At 30.4% G+C, this 21429-nt stretch overlaps 2 protein-coding genes across 6 annotated transcripts; one reads left to right on the forward strand and one right to left on the reverse strand.

Annotated features, from left to right (window-relative positions):
- Positions 1–13026: 13026 nt before the first annotated feature.
- Positions 13027–13701, forward strand: LOC114387893 (ubiquitin-40S ribosomal protein S27a). Its single transcript, XM_028348136.1, has one exon. The coding sequence runs from the start codon at positions 13077–13079 to the stop codon at positions 13542–13544; it is 468 nt and encodes a 155-aa protein (XP_028203937.1). The 5' UTR covers positions 13027–13076; the 3' UTR covers positions 13545–13701.
- An 867-nt stretch (positions 13702–14568) lies between these two features.
- On the reverse strand, positions 14569–21033 carry LOC114387892 (nuclear transcription factor Y subunit A-7-like). Of its 5 annotated transcripts, none has more exons than XM_028348131.1 (6): positions 20911–21033; positions 18810–18872; positions 16345–16481; positions 15672–15773; positions 15422–15586; positions 14569–15193 (listed from the first exon to the last, which is right to left on the reverse strand). In XM_028348131.1, the coding sequence occupies exons 2-6, from the start codon at positions 18835–18837 to the stop codon at positions 15008–15010; spliced, it is 618 nt and encodes a 205-aa protein (XP_028203932.1). In that variant the 5' UTR covers positions 18838–18872; positions 20911–21033; the 3' UTR covers positions 14569–15007. The 5 variants fall into 5 exon arrangements, with proteins under 5 accessions (XP_028203932.1, XP_028203934.1, XP_028203931.1 ...); XM_028348133.1 differs by having other exon boundaries at positions 16407–16481; positions 20911–20962; XM_028348130.1 differs by lacking the exon at positions 20911–21033 and adding an exon at positions 20676–20904.
- Between the last annotated feature and the right edge of the window lie 396 nt (positions 21034–21429).

Consider the following 21429-nt stretch of genomic DNA (forward strand, 5'->3'; position numbering starts at 1 on the left):
TATATATATATATAACCATGCTTATCGTCGCGAGCTAGCTAGGCATGCACGACAAATATTTATATAAAATTCTCATGAGTGTATATTTAGTGATTAAGGAGAAGTTAATGATGAGTACTGGCTTAAAGAACACTAGTGTATCCCAGTGTAGAATCTAAATGCTTTAATTACGATTAAGTGTTGAATAAGTTTTAGGCCTGCAAGCTAGTTAGCACATCTGAAACCCCGAAACCCAACTTTGTGGTTGAGATCCACCAAGCACCAACCTCTACCTCTACTCCCTTTTGTTGACAAATTGATAGTGTTTCCCACCTCTTTCCCTTTACTCACAAGGATCCAAGAGCAAGAGAGAAGCAATTGACTTTTGGATACTTACAAGGTTGACCTTTACATAAGGCTTTAAGTCTTCAAATAAAGCATCCAATGATCCAAATTAAAGCTTAGCAAAAACTTTCCCATTTGGTTTGAAGTGGTATCTGGTAGCCCTAGCTTGTTCCCTCCCTCTCTTTCCCTCTTACCACATTATTTATCATATTTGTTATCCAACTATTATTTTAAGATATTTATCACTTTTACTAATGGCAGATTTTTATCAAAAAAATCTAATTTGTCATCTTTAATGGAATCTTTTTTTTGCAATCATATATTTTTTTTCCATCTATTAAGTTTAAATTCGAAATCTCATTGTATTAAATTCAGTTTCACTCGAATCAACGAAATATATTATTATATTTCTTTATTATTTATAATATTATTGTTATATCATAATCTATTGTAAATATTTAATATAATTAATGGACTTGAAATGGGGACTCAAAGAGGAGTCAATGGTTGGCTGGCTATACACAAACTTACTTGTGTTTTTTTGTCTCCCTTTGCTATGTGTGATGATCATGGAGTCCCCCTCTATGCCTATAGCTTTTCCTTTTGGAAGAGGAAGAGATTTGGGACAATGAGACCCCGCCATTGGGACAGGTCCACTGGCCTTTGTTTTCCATATTACATTGCGTGATTTTGTTATTAATAAAAGAAAATTAAAACAAAGAAAGGTGGAGGTCCCTTTCAATTCCTTCCAGTCCCATGCGGGGACCCAAAAGGGTTAATCCTTGGTGTTGAGGGTGATGAACCTTTTTTCCTTTCCTTACATGCACCAAAAGAGTGTCATGGACTCACTTGCAACAAGACCCCACCACCACCACTCTCACTCTAGAATTGTGTGCATGCCTTTGCTTCCATTTTACATCTCTCTCTCTCTTCTTGTTTTCTTGAGAGGGTCCATGCATGATAGGAGGTGTAAAGGTGTGTAGCTGCTTGGATAAAGAAAAGGAACATGATAGGATGCTCATGTGAGTGAAAATCTAATGTCTTTTGCAACTAATTATGGCAAGATATCATTTGTAATCGTTATCATTAGTAGTGGTATTTAAGTATATACTATATGAATTTTAATTGCTAATTAATTATACTTTACAAAAGGGATCAAATATTCCTCTCGATCATAAGAGTCTCATGGATACATTTATGTGAGCATACATTATTTTCAAGTCTTCCAACTTGGCTATCATGTATCACCACACCAATTCGCCATGCATGCATTGATTCTGCACTTTACATTATTATCTATATATTTTAATGTACTATAGTAGTTATTTAATTGTAGTTTACTTCATGGGTACTTTTTAGTTTTTTTCATCCATAAAAAATGAACTCAGGTCATAAAGAACTTACAATAACTCTCAACAACCTAATTAAGCTAAATCACATTGGTAAGGATACTTAGTTAATTGTTAGAGATTAATTTCTTTTGCACCAAAAAAAATTAATTTCTTTAAAAATGTAAAAATCATCAAGATATGTTTTACAATCAATAAAGCCATTTTTATATACGCAAATTAGGAATCATGCCTTAGTCTACATTTTTAATAGACTTAACCATTCATGGGCTTTGCTGGCTAATTTAAATGCTGAACTTTTTTTTAATTCATAGAAATCAAAGATAAATATAAAATAATTTATAAAAACTCACCCATCCTGAACTAAATCTTTTGTACAGTGTGCTACAAACTTTAGTTGTATATGTATACAGATAATTAACATTAAAAGTTAGTTAATTAATGATTATTAGTCTCGTTAATAAATTATTTGCATTATTTGTTTTCGAATTGAAAAATCAATAATTTTTTATTGCACTTATCTTTTAACTTTTGACCGTTCAACATAAGATATAATAATCTATGTGTATACGGAATGGATGAAATTATAAATATGTAACTAATATTAATTTATACTAAATAAATAAATTCTTATAATTTAAAATTGTAACAAATAACTATGTTTAGAGATATAAGTTATATTATGATATATTTTAAATAATTCTATTGTGATATAAGTTATATTAAATATTGATTGTTAATTCATTGACAAATATACTAAATTGTCACAAGTAGTAAAGTTATTTGGAAGTCTGAGTGTTAAATCCATAACAACTTTGTTCGTACTTGAGTTGGTGTATATCTTAATTTTTAGGCAAGAGAAGAGTAAAAGAGATGAGAAATTATAGATGTAAAATTTAAAGAAAGTAAAAGTTAAGAAATTTAAAATAGAAGATAAAGAGAGGTAGAAGATGATATAAAAATTTAAAATAAAATATGATAAAGATAGAAGATAAAGATGATGATAATGTGTTTGAATGCTTAAATGTGAATTCATAATGCAAATGTGTTAGAACCTAGCATACCAAAACTACTTGTGATGCAATGCTAATAATTTTTTCTATCTAATGTTATTTCAATTTCCATCCATATTTACTATGACACTCTATCTTTGGTTTTCCGCATGAAGAGCCTAATTTATCTATTTTTCTATCCCAAATTTATTTACAAAGATAAAAATAATAAATTATATTAAGATTAAAGATGGAAAAAATAGGCTAAACAAATATCACTCTATGTCTAGCAATGATTTCATTTAGATGTCATTTCCCAGTTCTTATAAAATAATTATTCAATGCATTACCCCCTAAGCAGTACATGAGTATGGGTGATTAGGCCATAATCAATAAACAATGAAGCCCAAAGAAGAGCAATAAAAACTAGATTACATTACAAGAATTGGTTTGTCAAGCTCCCAATAATGGGATTTAGCCTCTCATTGCCATGAGAGATTTTACACTTTAAGGGTTGACATAGATAAAAGAAGGAAAAAGATGAATAAAGGAAGAGAAGAGGATAATGGACATAAAAAAAATGGTTTCTCCTATTTGAGATACTCAGATTTAGGATGTATTCATTAGATAGCTCTTAGTCTATGTGTTTTTTTTTCTTTGCTTCATACTCCTTTTATAGGCCTAAGGTAGCTTAAAATTCACGCGACCTTTCGCTAAGCGAACCTTTTGAGCTTAACGAGTATGATGGTGATCAAGCGGGATTCACGCTAAGCGTGCCTTTTGGACTTTCTTGTGGGCCTTCTTTGTGTTAAGCATGAGCTGGCCGCTAAGCGAGAAGACACATTGGGTTTGTCTTGTGCGCTAAGTGAGAACATCGAATCAAAGAAGTTATGAAGGGTTTTTATGAAGTATGAGCACATGATCGAAGTTTTCATCTCACAAAAGAAATTTTGTTGATGTATACATTTTAGCTTTGTTCACAACAAAGATATAGGATCTTAAAAGTTTTGGAGTTATAAAATTGACTTGGTGTTGAAAGGAGAAAGGATGAGAGAAAGGTTGTGGGTTTAACCATCACACTAACAAAAACTAACAATTAACATTTATGATATAAAAAAGGATCTTAAAGATCTTAGTGATAAGGTAGTTAACACATTCCAAGAAAAATGGTGATTAACTGCAAGCACAAAATGTCTACCAAGGGCTCATTAATTTTTGTTATTGTTTTTATTACTACTACCAAAAATGTGTAAGATTGATTAATACGCTCAAAATATCATAATAAAAAAAATAGTATTTTGTTAGTAATGTGACTCAATTAAGAATGGTGTTTGAGACATACATAGGTTATTTTGAGAAAAAATGTCTTGATGAGTTTGTTATGAAGAGGTTCGTGAAATATGAGCTTGTTGTTTTTATTGTTTCATTTAACTTATTTAAGACCTTATTAGAATATATCAATAATGACATCAAGTTCAATGGAGTCTCCAAATGTTCATGGTTTTAACCGATTTTTACATGACAAGTATTTTAGTTCTTAATTAACAAAAAAACATTAATGACACTTGATTATATGCCATATAATGATTAATTAGGGATTATATAGTTTAGAATCATCTAATAATTTTTCAAGGAGCTACCAATACATTGTGCAATAAGGCAATCATAATTATCTATTATATTTCAAAGTGGATTAAAGTAAAAAGAAGAGAGAAATAAAGTGAGAAAGAAAAAGACAAATATAATATATGAACATGATAGAAAAGAAAGAAATAAAAACAATAAAAAAGAAGTTAGATAATAAAATTGTGTATTTTAAATATTTTCTTACACAAAAATTTAATTTGGGTGCAGTTTTTATTTTTAGTTAATGCTCAATAGAAAATTATAGACAATATTTTCATTTTTTTTTCAAATCCACATGTCTACATAACTAGTCAATATAAAATTAATTTTTGCTTGAACATCAACTTGAACTTGATTGGAAGATGTTTTCTAAAACACCTGCATTTCAATTGAAGAAGTCTATTTAAATGGAAAATAAATAAATATTTTCTATACCAGATAAAGTAAATTAGATATATAAGTTACACTCCAAGAAATGAGACAACCAATGTGAGACTTATATTATTTCCAAGACACCTAATGTATCCAAACTGAGTGTCTTCTCGCCCACATATCCACATATTTCGTATAACACATCTTGACTTTCAACATATACAAATGACGTGTATAGTTCGACCATGATTATTGCCAATAAACTCACTTAAGGGTAATTACTTAATTTGAAATACCTAAGCAAGATTAAGAGGGCCCAGCAAGATGAATATAAAAAGGGGTGAACCCTTAGGTAAGAGAACTAATTCATTGTCGAGTATTCACTATATATCATCAACAGTTTTGAATTGAATCCTTACTTGAGTGTTGAAGTATCTTTTATAGACATCTTTCGCTCTTTTAAATTCAAATGCATTAGAGACCTAGGCAAGAAATCACTCGAAAAGATCCTTCGACACAACAAAAGACCTTTCGATGAAATGATAAGTGTTTGATCCATATGTAACAAAAATCCTTTCCTTCTTGAATATTTCTGATTAATTTGGCAAGTCTAGCGGGCATATCCTAACCCTAAACATAAGTTTCAATAGATTTTTTTTTTCTTTTCTTTTTTGACTTAAACATCCAATAAATCCATACTTCTGCGGTTTGGGAAGGTTTCAATTTTCAACGAACCACAAAGCTACACGCCAATAGATGGATACTTCGATTTTTCGGGTGTTGACTTGGCATGAAGAAGAAAAAATTCCAAAAGAAATTGAACATGAAAATGATACGCCACTGTTAGGCCTATACTCACCAGAGAATGCCTAACCACTAATTTTCTTTTCTTTTTTCTTTTTGGTCGAAACCAAATGCACTTTTTTTTTACGAAAAACAATCTTACGTTTAATATTCTTCTATATTAATATATAATATTTTTGGAAAAGGCTCCCCTTGCACTTTAGAGGGTGAAGTACAATGATCTTAACCCTTAATTATATTAATGGTTCAGATATTTTTAATTTAATTTTAATTGAAATATATCATTTAAAATGAAAACAAAAAAACAATTTATGGTTTCATGCCCTGCGCTCTCCGATCTTCTTCTTTATGTTTGGTACTAAATCATACAACAATGAGAAGAGCTTTCTAATATCTCATCCGGATTGTTATTAGTTTAGGAAATAAAAAATAAAAAAAAATATTCGGTATAATTGAACTATGATTTCAAACATCAAGGGAAGTACATGCAAATTAAAAGTAATGAGTTACACTTTTTTTCACGAGTTCTGTCAGAATTACGTGTTAACCTTAAGCCATGAATATTTTGGCTTTCTGATATTTATTGTTTCTCTCAATACAGACACGCAGGATTTTCTACTCTGATTTGTTCTTGAAAAGGAGAAGTAATTATCCAATTAATTAATTTTATTGCTCTTAAATATGAAAATACTTTCAACTGGAGCATTTTCAATAATTGTCACTCCTATTTTCTCTTTCCAAAAACAAAAATAGACTAACAAGGGCAAGAGTTCAAAAAAGACAATATTAAGAGTACTAGTACTGATAATTATTTTTCCATTGTTGTTAGATTAAGCCTTGCGTGCCTGCTATGCAAATCAATTTTCCTCAAAGAACACAGATGATGAATGTGAAAATTGGAGTGCAAGATACATAAAGTGTTTTTTATTTTAATTTTAGTGAGTGTTTAGATATGCGTTTGTAGAATTAATTCTAAATTAACTTGATTCTATAAAATTGATTTTAAAGAAAAGTGATTTTTGTTTGGATACTTGTATCTGAAAATTGATTTTCACATTTAATATTATTTGGAAACTTATTCTCAAAATCAATTTTTAAATATATAAATTACTAAAATGGATATTAATTGTTTGGAAAAGTATTTTGTATTAAACATATTTTAAATAGTTAAAAATAAAACATAATTGGAGATATTTTGTATTAGATACATAAAAATTGAAATATATATATATATATATATATATACATATATATATATATATATATATTAATAATTTAAAAATAAATAATTAAATTTATATCATATTTTTTGCACAATAAAATTTAAGTTACTATTCTTTTTTTGGAATAAAGTGTAGCACGTTTCCTAATAATAACTTATTTTTATATTTATTAGTGAAAGAATATTTAGTACATGAATAGGTTGGTGATAAAAGGTATAAATGTTAAAATAAAAATATATTACCATTGTTGACTATTCAAAAACAAAAGAAAGAAGGATAAAATCGAAAATAATAAAAAATATTCACAAAAATTGATTTTGTTGGATCTATAAGCTACTTTGAACAGCTTCAACATGAACGCATGTCTCCCGAACATAATCAATTATCATGCGGAATTCAAACATCTTGGTCAACATCAATATTCATGTTTGACCAATATTAACGCGCGTCCAATTAAAACTAACGCGATTCCAAACATACACTTATTAAACTTAAATCTAAATCATTAATATAGTAAAGGGTCAATATGGTTGCACTTTAGAGGAGTCTTTTCTAATATATTTATTGTGATACTTTTAATTATGATTAAAACTCTAATGGTCACCATTCAATAATCATGGATGAAAATGACTTTTACTCCGGGAAAGACTCATACTTGAGGAAAAAATTATTTGAATATAAGTGTGAGGTGAAATCTCACATTGTGTAGGAATGCGAAATTTGAATAAAGTAAAGATAAAACTCATAAACCTGAGCATTAAAGATTGAAGTTAATGTGTGATATTAATTTACTTATATGTTTGGTCCATAATCCATTGGTGTAAATCTCTCAAATGTTTACCCCTTCGATTGCACAATAATTGATATCAAACCCGATGATCGACTTAGATGAGTAAATGACAATTGTGGATCCATGAACATATGAATCTCTTATGTTGAAAAGTCTTTCTCTTTCTCGCGGGTGTTACAGTAGTAAGATATTAGAGCATGTTGACGATAATGGCTAGATAGCGTGAGGATAGTCATAAAGCTCTAAGGACCACCATCAAATACTCGCATCGAAAATAGCATTCGCTCATGGGTGAGACTATCATGTGAAAGAAACCCACACTTAAATTAGAGATTATTAGAATAAAGTGTGAGATGAAGTTTCACATAATAACAAAAAGGGTGAACACCATACAAACAAATGGGTGAGACTTAAAGTTTATTCCCTCAAATTTTTCAATAAGGTTTAATTACAAATACGTTTAATCCCTCTATTATAATATAATTAATTAGTCGCTTAATAATCATTTTGAGCAAATTTTATCTCTTAATTTTTGGTTGTTATAATTAAGATTTTTTCTTTAACTTAAAATTTTAAATTTCTTATTTTCTATTGATAATTTTCACAATAAGAAGTTATTATATTGTTTAAAATCTTTTTCACTAAAAAATGGCAAACTAAATATTCAAATTTCGTAAGAGAAAACATCTAAATTTCTTCCCATGCAAACTTTAATATCACACCTTATTAAATCCTTCACAATTTATTAAATTTTCACTAAATTTGTATCTTGAAAACTTTAAAAATTGCTTCATATTTCAAATTCATCATAAATCGTCATGTATTTGAATAGATTTCGAAGGATTTAAAATAAAACATTTGATGAAAGTACTAAATGTATTAATTTTTAAAAATAAAAACTTATTTTGTTTGAATTGTTTTTAAAAATTAATACAATTTAAAATAAAAGAAACTAAAAATATAATTAAACAACCAATAAACCCAACTTCTTGTTTTCTAGATAATCACTTTCTTTTTGTGTGTCAATATAGATTAACAATGCTGCATAAAATGAAAAATAAACAATAAAATAATGCTTTATTCTACTTCAAATGCTCAACATGGTTTCTTTCATTTGAACATTTGAAATTGTCAATGAAATTAAATCTCATTTATTATTAAATTTTTCGTGAATATTGGTAAGTTACCGGAAGTACAGAACACGTATAAAATTCGTAAGCGATAATCTATATTCTATATTAGATTATACTATGTAGATTTTGAATATTTTTTTGGTACTTTCTATATATATATATATATATATATATATTTATGTGAAAATGAAAATAACTAATTTTAATCATAAAATTAAAATAAATGATCAAAATAAAAATATTTTAAAATAAATACTAACTTAACATTGAAATTTTGGCTTAATATCTACACATCAAATTATAAATTAATGGCGAATATTAATCAGTGTGCTAAAAATATTGATTAAGAAATTTAAGATAGAAATATTTTTATTAGAAGACAAAAAAATTATATTGTCCATAATCTCTCCTATTATTTATACAAAAAAATATTTTCTTTTTAATTTTTTAATCAAATTCTTAAAAACATTCCACAGTACGTTAAATTATTTATAATATTGCGTTCTAGTAAAATGTTACTACTATTTTATTTACCATAGCCAAATCTTTTTCTTCTTTTTGTTTTGGGGAAGGGGGTTGTTTTACATGTCATGCAACTTCATAGTTGATCAATATCAATTAATAAGTTGAGTCTAGTCATAGTGTCCAGAAAAGAACCTACTTTTTTTTTCTTGCTCATAATCTTCAGAAATTGTAAATTTATTAGCGGCAAATTATGGAGTTTTCTCAATACAGTGAACCGCACGAGAGACCACTACGCTATTTGAGGAATTCAAAGAGTCAGAAAATTCCAACCCTTATCAATTCATATGTCAAAAAAAAAAAAGTTATGAATGTAAACTTTTCAGCTGGTTCTTTGTTGTTCAAATTCTGGCCTGAAAATGATTGATAAGTTGTTGAGGTCAAAAGCATAATTACATTTCTGAATAAGATTCCCTAAGATGTTTTTATGTGTACTCACTTTTGGTAATTTGCTCCTAACTTTGTTTCTTGTCAACTTGCAAATATAACAGGCTGAAATTGCTGCAGAAATGTTGTTAGTTTAATTGGTACGACAAGACTTGCATTTAACTGAGGCAAAATGCTTTCAAGGGTGGGATAGACTTGCTAGCCCCAAAAATGGTGCATTTGTTATTGGGAAAATACATTTCGTAGAAGGTAAAGGAGAAAACATAATTACAGTTCTTTTCTTTAGATATTACAGTATTTGGGTTGTTTTTTTAATTAGAGTTCGAGTTTTATTTCAATAATGTTTGTACTAAAAATTTACATTAACGACTTACGTAAATGGTCGAGGTAAAATTTTAATTCTAGTTGAAGATGACTCCAAACACTTAAGAAATTGTACGTAAGTTTTGTTGAAAAAAAAATGGCCTTTGTAAAATAATAGGTGAAACATGACTCCAAACACAGACACTTCCCCTGTTATTTAGCTGTGAATTCCTAGTTTTGGGGTTATATTAAAACTTAAAATCTTAAATATTGATTTCACAACCTAAAGAAAAATTATCATATATTGCTTTCCTCTTTGTGATATAAAATTTAAGAGGAAGGAGAATACATCTTACTTTAATTCTATTATAATTTTTTTTCTTACAACTATTTTTATAATTAAGAGAAATATAAAAAGAAGGAGAAATTATAAGATAAAACAATGACTGATATAATATTGAAAAATTAATTAAAAAAATGAGCTATGGTAAAATATTATTGTAAGTATTTATAAAAAAATGTGATTCATTCTATATTTATTTGACTGTTTTAATGTATAGTATAATAATCAAACTAAACACATTAAAAAAATTCTTTAATATATAGTCATGTTAACTTTATGCATCATTATCATTATTATTGAGATAACGAATAAAATCACACATAGAAAAGGACAAATAACAAGTTAACACTTCTCAACCCATTATCCAAAAACTTCTAGTAAATAAAAAGTGAAAAGAGTGAGAGAAAAAAAAAAAAAACAAGTAGTTTTGCAGCAATAAGACAAATCCCAACAACGTTGAGAGTTTTAGCCAAAATTTTTATGATTGCTTGTGAGACATTGCTTGGGTAAAAGAAAAGAAGCCAAAACAGTGGTCTTCTAAATTTTGACAACCCTCATTTGCCATTGAAGATATATAATCATATTTGATCGAATGACACATATATAGCTGAAGAGTCAAATCATTGAAAATGTTCAGCAATAATAGGAACGAATCACTTCTCTGACTTCATTCAATTTCTTGTTTACGAGTAAAACCAAATCCATGAATAGCTTCAACAATAACTATATAAGCAAAAAACGGTTGAAGCAATGTGATTTCATATTTTTATTTACGTTTTTGTCTATTTTTCTATAAAAAAAATTCCTAAACACGGTATTGAACCTAAATACGAATTCAGAATTCGATTATGCGTGCAGAAAGTGTTGACACTGCCAACGTTTATGATAAAGATGGTTACCCTTTTAACCTAATGGGTAAAATAAAATTGTCTTTCCCTTTTTTGCTTATCAAGTTACTGAATTAACAAATTATTATTATTATTATTATTATTATTATTATTATTATTGTTATCATTATAAGTGTATTATTTTTATTTAAATTTTTACTAAAAAGCTTTATTCTTTATTATTTTAATCATTTGTTGAATGTGGAGAAGGAGAATATTTTGAAAATATTTCTTTTAGCTCAACAAGATATTGCCCTTGCTTCTCAGTATTTTTAGGTGTGATGGAGAATCAAATTACGTAGTTCTTTTGGTAAAAAAAAAAACATTTTGTAAGTTGATAGTAAATTTTTTATAATATTAAATTTTATATCACTAAGCTATCACAATTAAGATGTGTCAAAGTTTCCCGATGACTAAACAAGAAGTACTCTCATAGTGATTATTCTTAAATTTTTATTTACTTTTTCTATATTATTATAAAAAAAAAAATAGGAATTTACTCCCGCAAAGTTTACTCCTTTTTTTTCAAATAGCACGAATGCATTTTTTTTAGTTTCGTTTTATTTAATGGCAAAAGAAATTGGATGGTGGGAAACTTAAGGCCAACTTGGGCAGGCTTAAATAAACTAAAGGCTGAGCCAGAGCCCAACTCCAACTGAATGAAAATGGATCACAGAGTAAAATGCCCCGCGAAACTTAAAAATGTTGGGCTACTACTTCGTGCACTCCCATGTTGCTTTCTACACTCTTTTCGGAATATTTTTTAACCTTTCACGATGGTTATTTCGGAAGTAAAAAAGGAAGTACATTCTGGAATGTAATTTTACATTCCATAATGGACTTTCTAGAAGAAAAAAATAAAGTGCAGGAAACAACATGAGAAGTGTAAGAAGCAATAGCCGAAGTGTTGTTGTGCGGGGAACTTAGTTGTGTTCTCTATTTTGAGGATTTCATTAATTAACGTTGAAAGTACTGTATATTATTTAAAACAAATAATTACTAACATCTAAATAAATATCCATGTTTGTAATGACTACAATATTGAATAATACGAAAATCCTTACAACAAGAAAATATCTTTAATCATTAAATTATAATATTTTTGGCATGATATTGAGTTTTATTAATATAAATAAAAGTTAATATTTATTATTTTCAGATTGGCCTGTGGAAGTTTGCAATAGAATATGAAAGTTCACAAAATCCAACTCACCTACTTAGTTGCCCAAAGTTCACAAAATCCAACTAACTAATTTCTTAATAAAACAATTTAATTAATATTTTTAAATAAAACATTATATTATATAATTAGATTTTAATTATTCATTTGATCTCTACATATTTATTTTTGACATTCCAATCTCTATTTAAAAACTTCTCATTTTAATTCCTGCAGGCTGCATATAAACTTTTTAATTTATTTCAGTTCCAACTATCCATACATATAGAGATCAAAACAAGTTAAAAAAATGTAGCATAAGAAATAAAAGTCTAAAACAAGTCATTTCTAAAAACTAAATTGTAAAAATTGTATATATGAAAACTAAACTAGTATACCTTTCTTGGCTTTTCTGCTAATCTCAGGCTTTAGTAAATTTTTGTTTCTCAAAGAGGTCACGAGTGTCTTCCAATTCATTTGATCAAATAATAATCTTTTGCTTGTAATGCGATGTCAGTACAAAAAAATTTTACACATGAAAAAAAATCAAACACAATTTTTTTTTCACTAGATAAATTATTTCCTCACACATAAGTGTAACCATATTTTACATCACTACACCAACACTATGAGTTATAATTTTGATCAATAACCTATGAGTTAGTTAGTTCAAGTGTAGTAGTATAAAACTAAACTAGTAATTATTTTTTTTCTTAATAATAATAATATTAAGCTGGGAAAAGTGGGCTGAGTCCAGCAAAACATAGGCCCAAAAACCCATAGAAACCTAACGAAGCCACCTTTAAAATGTCGGAAGCAACAATTCTTGGCCTTGGTCTGAGAGAAACCCTAGCTAGCCACAATGCAGATATTCGTGAAAACCCTAACGGGGAAGACGATAACCCTAGAGGTAGAGTCATCGGACACAATCGACAATGTGAAGGCGAAGATCCAGGACAAGGAGGGCATCCCGCCGGACCAGCAGCGCCTGATCTTCGCCGGTAAGCAGCTGGAGGACGGCCGCACCCTCGCCGACTACAACATCCAGAAGGAGTCCACGCTTCACCTCGTCCTCCGCCTCCGCGGCGGCGCCAAGAAGCGCAAGAAGAAGACCTACACCAAGCCCAAGAAGATCAAGCACAAGCACAAGAAAGTCAAGCTCGCCCTCCTCCAGTTCTACAAGGTCGACGACTCCGGCAAGGTCCAGAGGCTCCGCAAGGAATGCCCCAACGCCGAGTGCGGCGCCGGGACTTTCATGGCCAACCACTTCGATCGCCACTATTGCGGCAAGTGTGGTTTGACCTATGTTTACCAGAAGGCTGAGGCTTAGGGTTACATTTCGTTTTTTCTAGTTTCTGGATTTTGGAATTTTATTATTAGTATAATACTCTGTTTTTTTGTCTGTATTTTGGTCGCATATTATTATGACTGCCTGAATGTTCTGCCTTTTCATAATTTAGTTTCAATGTTTTATGAATTGTGTTGCATCTTTTGTTTTTTAAAATTGGTTTTAATTTTGAAATGAATTGATATGTAGTTGGTTGATTTTACTAAGTTTAATGGAAGTTTGTAGGTAAAATCAATTCAATAACTATAATACCAGTATTCATATTTTTAAATTCAGTATCTTTACTAAAGTCATCAACGAAGGCAAAAGATAATTTATTCTGATACTTTTCACCCATGGGTTTTGTTTTGTATGTGCTGATCTGTTGTGTTTGTTTGTTTGTGATCAACGTATGTGCTTTGTGGATTTTTGTGTACGATTTTGTAGTATAACAACGTTCTAGGGTAGCACTAGTGTGAATTATGAAATGGATTTAGTCATAGTGATATTGAGAGGCTAGCTCCTATTTTAAATTTACCTTAAAGGAAATTTTAGACTGTTATAATGCTCTCTTTTTCATTGTCGACTGAGTTCTTAATTGTTTTCCCCCTACACTCACATTTTGACTTGAAAATTAGATTTTTTTTATAATGGTAGTTGTTTATAGAACAATAAAGCAACTTTTATAAGAACTATATCAAATCTCATTTATTCTAAATAATATTTTAAATTGCCTAAAAAAATCTAATTTAAACATCTGCATCGGAATTGCACTTGTTGCCAAATGCAACTATTTTTAGTAAACCCATTTTTTTTTGTCAAAATGGCGAAAGCATTTTGAGTATTCTTGTGAGGTAAGTATTTGAAAAAGAGAAATGTTGTGTCGCAGAAATAAAATACATCTAAAAGTTTAGCCGGTGGCTGTTGATTCACAATCCCATATGGCACAAATAATGGACACAGATTTAGTTCACAGCCAAAATAATAAGATCCATTCATAATATAATCTATTAAAGAAATGTGAACCTCTTCCGTGAACCTCTTCCTTCTATCTGCAACTGTGCGAAATTTAACCAATCCTTCTTTAAACTTATCATCCTCGTTTATAACAACAAATCAAAAGAGAGCTACAACAGTTAATTCTCACAAGCTAAATAAATATAATCCAACCAAATTTTCTTTCCCTCCGACTCCGAGGCACCAAATAAACTAAGAAAAGCCCACACAATAAAAATCTCATATACAAAGGCTAGAAAGGACCCTAACGGGGATAGATTTAGTTATATCACTTCAATCTACATTTAACTTGTTTTATTTTGCAACATCCTAACATACCTATTACACAAAATCTATTTTTACCTATGACGTACTGACCGAACGAGGATGCTGTTGGTTGGAGATTCGACTCCCAATATAGATATACACAACAGATCCCTGCAATCTACAGCATCACCATTTCTATAGTTTTAGGATGTTCTATCTGATGGTGCAAGCTCATTTTTATCAGAATTGAGATTGATATTGGACTGTGATTCGTCAGTTGATGCTACCTCATCCTGTTGATTCTCATCTTTCTTTGAATTCAAAAACCGACCTCCACATCCTCTTGCTCTTCTTAGTGCATGCAAATGTCGAGATTCATGCAAGTATGGCTGAAACATTTGTTTAAAAATCAAATAAACCCATAGAGGATGCATGGTAACTTGAGAGTCAAATAAATTCATGGAGGCACACAAAAAAATATCAACATAAAGACAAAAAGTTAGCAGCTAACAACACAATTTCCAGGAACCTTCTTCCCTTCATTTTCCATTTCCAGTAATTACTTTTCTTAATCAACTTTTCACACCATTAAAGAGGAATGTGAGAACAAAATATACCTTTCGATTCCTTGCAGCTTTTTTTTCTGATTCAGCTTTAGCACGGGACTGCCTGCGTCTTAATATACCATGATACTGTTTTGCATTGACAAACACAGGCTCCTCAACTGTATCAGTTGGCAAAGGAACACCTGCTTGTTGAATTCCCATTAACTGAAGGTGGACCTGGCACAGGATATGATTCAACAATGAGGATCATAACAAGAGGCCACAATATTGCAAACATCAACATCAAAAGATTAGAATGAACCATTGGGTTTCCACCATAAGGTTGTGGGGGATAAGTTTGTGCATCATAGGGAGCAAAGATACTTCTGTAGTATGGATCTGGATATGGGTAAGTGGGTGGTACCTTCAATTAGATACAAAAGCAACAGAAATCTGTGAAGTTCAAACAGTTTAGCTTCTAAAATATGCCAGGACAGAAAAACCAACATCAGTGTAGCAACAAGATAAAAATATCCAGGAGGGGAAGGGGAGCACGAAAGTATTCAATTGCCTGACCAAGTCTGAGCAGCCACTTCTTACTTCTTTGATATTACATCAACATAACAACTGGCACCAGTACTTGCTCAGGCAATCATTCATAACCTTCAATTGTCAGGTCAAAGAAACTCTGGTTATTTCAAGAAAATAAGTTCATCATCAAACATAACCTCTAAGGAAACTTATTTACACATCAAAACTTCAGACAGAATTTCATTATTTGTCAGATTACAAGTCTTTATTTAACCCATCCCAGGCTAAACTAAGTGCGCAAGCAGTTTTTAAAATTTAAATTGAAGTGTTTGATGAAGTTCCTTAGCATTTTTTGAATTAATTACCAGCTCCAATGAGAGCACTAAGGATGCAAACCACTGAAGAAACATATTTTGTTTACTAAGACAATGACAAGACAGCCCATTATAATGTGAAGTTCATACCACAGCATGCCCAGTTCCAAGCTGCGGAGGTGTTGCATACTGAACATTCTGAGTACCAATACCTGCATGAGAAATTCCATTTGCAGATAAATGCTGCATTTGTGGTTCCGACTGCTGCTGCTCATCAGCTTCATTATCTAGACACCAAATAGTAAATAACTTCAGGATTCAGAGATTACTTCTGTACATGTTTTTGGGGGGTGGTTGGACTAGTCAAATGCATCACTTTAAGAAAAACACAACTTTAGATAGCATGGCAGGCAAGCTCAAAAAAAATATATTCATAAGATAAATAATTGAATGTCAACCCAATAAATAAAGGGCCACGATAAGCAAAAGATAATTTTCTACTCCACTTGTACCATAACCAGAATGCAGAAGCATATACTCCACTTGGAACACAAACTCCAGATCTATGTTTAGTTTGTAAGTTCTAAAAGAAACAGAAGATGCTGAATATATTTAGTTTGACAGAAACGGAGAGAAAAAAAAGGTATATTCTTTGAATGGAACTTTATGCTTAATCTGTCAGTTAGAAAGGGATGTATGTTCAGTTTGTAAGTTTTAAGAGAAACAGAGGCTGCTGAGTATATTTAGTTTGAAAGAAACAGAAAGAAAAAGGGATATTCTTTGAATGGAACTTTTATGCCTTATCTGTCAAATAAAGTGAGCTTTTATAAATTCTTCTTTGTAATTTACTTATTTTTATTTTTTTAGGGCATGAAGTGAGGCTTTATTGGGGGGAGAGGGTATGAGTTAGTGGTTTATTTAGGATCTTGAAGATTTATTATTAATGCACTACTTTGGTTAAAAGATAACTTCCTCTTCTACAGAGTACAGAACATACAGAACAGGAGTGTGTTGTTTCAAATTCCTTCAATCTTAAACTAATGAGTTTCAGTCTTTCAAAATCACTGAAGGACAGCTATTCAATAAAGCAATTACAAAAACTGAGATAGCTAAATAAAAAGAAGAGAAGAAAAAGGAGAGAAAATAAACAGAATTTAATTAATGATAAATTGCACAACAAGAAAGACACTGTAAAATTGAGAACATATACTACACAACACAAGTTTTATTTCATAAGGAATCCAGAAAGTAATCCAGTAAGAATTCTACACCATAAGTAAAAATAGAGCCGATAAAACTGAATTTGCAATTTGCTTAATATTAATAAATAGAGACAGTATAATATGTGTCATTAGTTTTTCTAAACCGCAAAAAAAAAGTTATTCTTAGTTTTTTACTAAGTTGTAATACAAAGGAGTGTAAAAGTAAACAGGTAACTTATGGGCTTTCCCATTGTAAAGTCAAAGTTATTATAGAATTTAGGGTTAATTTCTGTACATCCTGCAATTAGCTTTTTATATATGTTAGGAGTTTACTGTTTACTAACATGATTTTCTCTGGCATTTTTCCAAACAAAAAACAGATGAACAGCAAGAAAATAACAAATTATTACCAGGGAATTAGATAAAGCAAATATGTTTCAATTTCTAGATGAATGCTAATAAGATATTCAAATTTAAACCCCTTTTCCATCCTGCACAGGTGCACCTTCCAGTGAGAGACAGAAAGCATCAAATAGACATTTATGCTTCAATTGTTTCAGGAAAATATTTATAAGCATTATTTTATGCACATTATTACAGCTTAGCCCTTCAAACCATAATCTTTTAGAATATAGATTCCAGATTCACATTAGATTTGTCAAGGATGACATTCTTACTCATAAACAAACAGAAAATTAAAAACAATATGGTAGTAGATTTTGCAGGTCAGAATGGTAAGTATTGCATGAATTGGCCAAAATTAAAATGGATGTCAAATAAGCTAACAAGGGACTAGCTAAAATTGGAACATGTAAGTTCCAAAGTTCAGTTTATGAAATATAAAATAATAGGTTTAAGGCTTGAAATAAAACAATATGTGGGTCTCCCTAGTACCCCTCATCCTTCTAAATAGTCTTCCACCATGTCTCTTTTTTGTCTCATCATCTCTTTTTAAAGGGGCATATTCAGCAATTCCTCATTTACCAGGACCTACGTAGGTCATCATCCATTCATCTTACATTCCCAAGCCATCTTGAATGGTTTTCCATCTCACCTTTGTCCATTCATCAATCACAACATTCCTGATTTTTGTGCCATTTTGATTGCAGCTCAATACCCAGATTTCAGTCCACTCAACATTGCAAGTCTAGCTGCAATTCAATAAAACTTTCACCGTAGCACATAACTTCTAGGGAACACCCTAGTATCATCACAACTATGGCATTTAGAATGCATTTCAAAGTGCCCATTTCCGTTGAACAAATGTTCTTACATGGGTGACCAAATCAGACAACAAAACACAAGAAATTTTCACATAAATTGTTTACTATTGAGAAATAAATGTTACCCACTTATAATGAATTGAAAAGGTAGCTTAAAGATAAATTGGAAAGGATATTTCTATGTAAATACCTGAGATGTCACGAGTAGATGTAGTCATGATTTCCTGATTTACATGCAATGCAGTGTCCAAATCTGGAAGCAGAACACATAGTTAATAAAATCCAAGAGTATTGCACATACATACTTTGAACAGAAAACAGAATCAGGGGAAAAGAAATGAAGCAAATCACCAGAAGTTGGTACTCTATGCAATTTATAGTTTCTTTTTCTTCAAATGAAAAAAAAGTGTTATCTTTTGGATATACTATGTTAAAAAACATAGATGCAGCCAACAAACAAAAATGAGACAACTAATATCTAAGATGAATGGAGTTCACAGAAGAGGGATAGAGCCAGGCAAAAATTTAAAGATGTACAAAAAATTGATGCTGATCAACCAATTCATCAAGTTGCTATAATTATTATAATTGGTCATTAGCTCTACTCATATAAGTATAAGAAATACAGATTAAAAAAAAATTTCAGAACAACCACATTAAAGAAATAAACAAAAGCCATAGGGACCATGTAGTAAACATGTTTATGCATGCTAATTTAGTATGCCCAGGTGTAACAACAATCAAGCCTTTTCCTACAAGGTGGGATTGACTACATCCTAAAGGGATCAAATGACACAATAGTGTTTTATTGTGAATCATGTTCATAGACAAACTATTGACCTATAAACTCTTCTTTCACCTATAATTTTTCTCAGTCTCCCTCTAGCTCCCGTGATAGTGCTACCTTCTACCTAATCTACTTTCAAAATTAAGGCTTCTACCAATCTTCTCCATGCATGCCCCAACCTTAAGGTGAGATTTTACTAGACAGTAGGTGCTATCCTAACTTCTTTAAGGGCACTCATTCCTAATCCTATATTGTCTTGTATGCCCACTCATCCAATGCAATATTCTCATTCTGCAACATTGAGCTTATTCTCTTGTTAGTTTTTTTCACCACCAATACTCAATCCCTTTTACATACAACATCACAGGTCTTATGGTTGTGAGGTAAAATTTTGCCTTAAGATTCAGTGGTGCCTTTCTATCACAAACAACACTTAAGGCGCACTTCCATTCTATCCACCTTGTTTGAATCCTAGGGTTTACATTCCCCTTTAATTCTCCATCATTTTGTACGAAGAACTCAAGATAACTTAACCATGTGACTTGTGGTAAGGTATGGTCTCCAAATTTCACCTTTAAGGTATGATTGCAGCACCTCCCACTAAACTTATAATCAATCATTTACTGTACCACCTATTACTGCAGCCAAGGGAGTAGAGAGCATAACAAGTAATTCAATTTTCATATTCTATGGATTATGAGAAGAGTCCACTAAAAGGGTCTGCATGAGACAATTCATTTGTATATCAAATTGTTTTAGCAACATCTATCAATTATAGCTCGAAGAATAGGATTTTGGGGTCAAACACAAGGATTTTGGATTGGAATATAATGGAAGCACCAAAATAAACTACTAATCCATTTCAGATATGATCAAATTTAATTAAAACAACAAATAAAGGAAAAGGGTTGTTTAACCTATCCAATGTTCAAATTATTTTTTTTGGCATTATTCCTCATATTGAGCTTTATGAAGACATCTCCTAAAATCACATCTGAATACCATGTTAATTATGCAGACAATGTTCACAATTAACCGAGTTACCAAGAAGGTAACTAAAAACTTGCAAGCAAAACCAAAGACAAAATCCACACTCGGTATCCATTTCCAATTCTTAACCCAATACATTAGGGTTCAAAATCAAAGACTCATAAGCATAACCAACCAATAATACAAAGAAAGAAGTTCAAATCAAGCTAGCAAGTGCAAGTTTATATATATATATATATATATATATATATATATATATATATATAAATTTCTGATTACCAATCCGATTCGAAGGACAATAATGAATAGCAAGGCTCGGAAAAACTGTAACCAAAACCAGAAACAAAAGATTCAAAACTGGCAAAGGGTGGTTTTCGGTTACAGAGCAGTTGAAGAAAAAAAGGCAAAAGCGAAGAAGTAAGTGCTGCAGTTCGTTAATTGAATTGAATTGAAGTGCTGCTGCAAAAACAGTAACAGAACAATAGTGGGAAAAGAGAAGAGAAAGTGTTCTTACAACTTAGGACTGTGCTGTGTTGTGTCGTAGCTGCCACCTATCATTTTGTAATTTCTAAAAGGGTAAAGTAAGTATATTTGGTAAAATATGTGAAATTTGGAATTGGTTCTTCCATACTTTTTCATCCCATTGCAGTCACTCTAAAATATTATTTATCAGTATGTTAATTCTATTAATGAATTTAGTTACTCCCTAGACAAAATTGAACATATATTTGAGGTATTTTTAAAAACATTTTTTTAAATGATGGTAGTGCACGTTAAAATATTATATCAACATATTGAATTTAATTAAAAAGTTAACATATAATGTTTTTACTTGTTATTTGAGTTAGTTATGCATATTTATCTTATAATTTTAAATACTAATATATAATTGGTATGAGGGTACTCAAACCCAAAGGATTGAGGTCAGTTAGATAAAAAAAATGTAACTAAAAAATGATACTTTATTAAAGGTAATTATTAACTTATTTAATAAAATTAATAAATATTTCATATTTATTCAGTAGTGAAGTAC

This window comes from Glycine soja, chromosome 15 (genome assembly GCF_004193775.1).
Source record: "Glycine soja cultivar W05 chromosome 15, ASM419377v2, whole genome shotgun sequence".
NCBI classification, from domain to species: Eukaryota; Viridiplantae; Streptophyta; class Magnoliopsida; order Fabales; family Fabaceae; genus Glycine; species Glycine soja.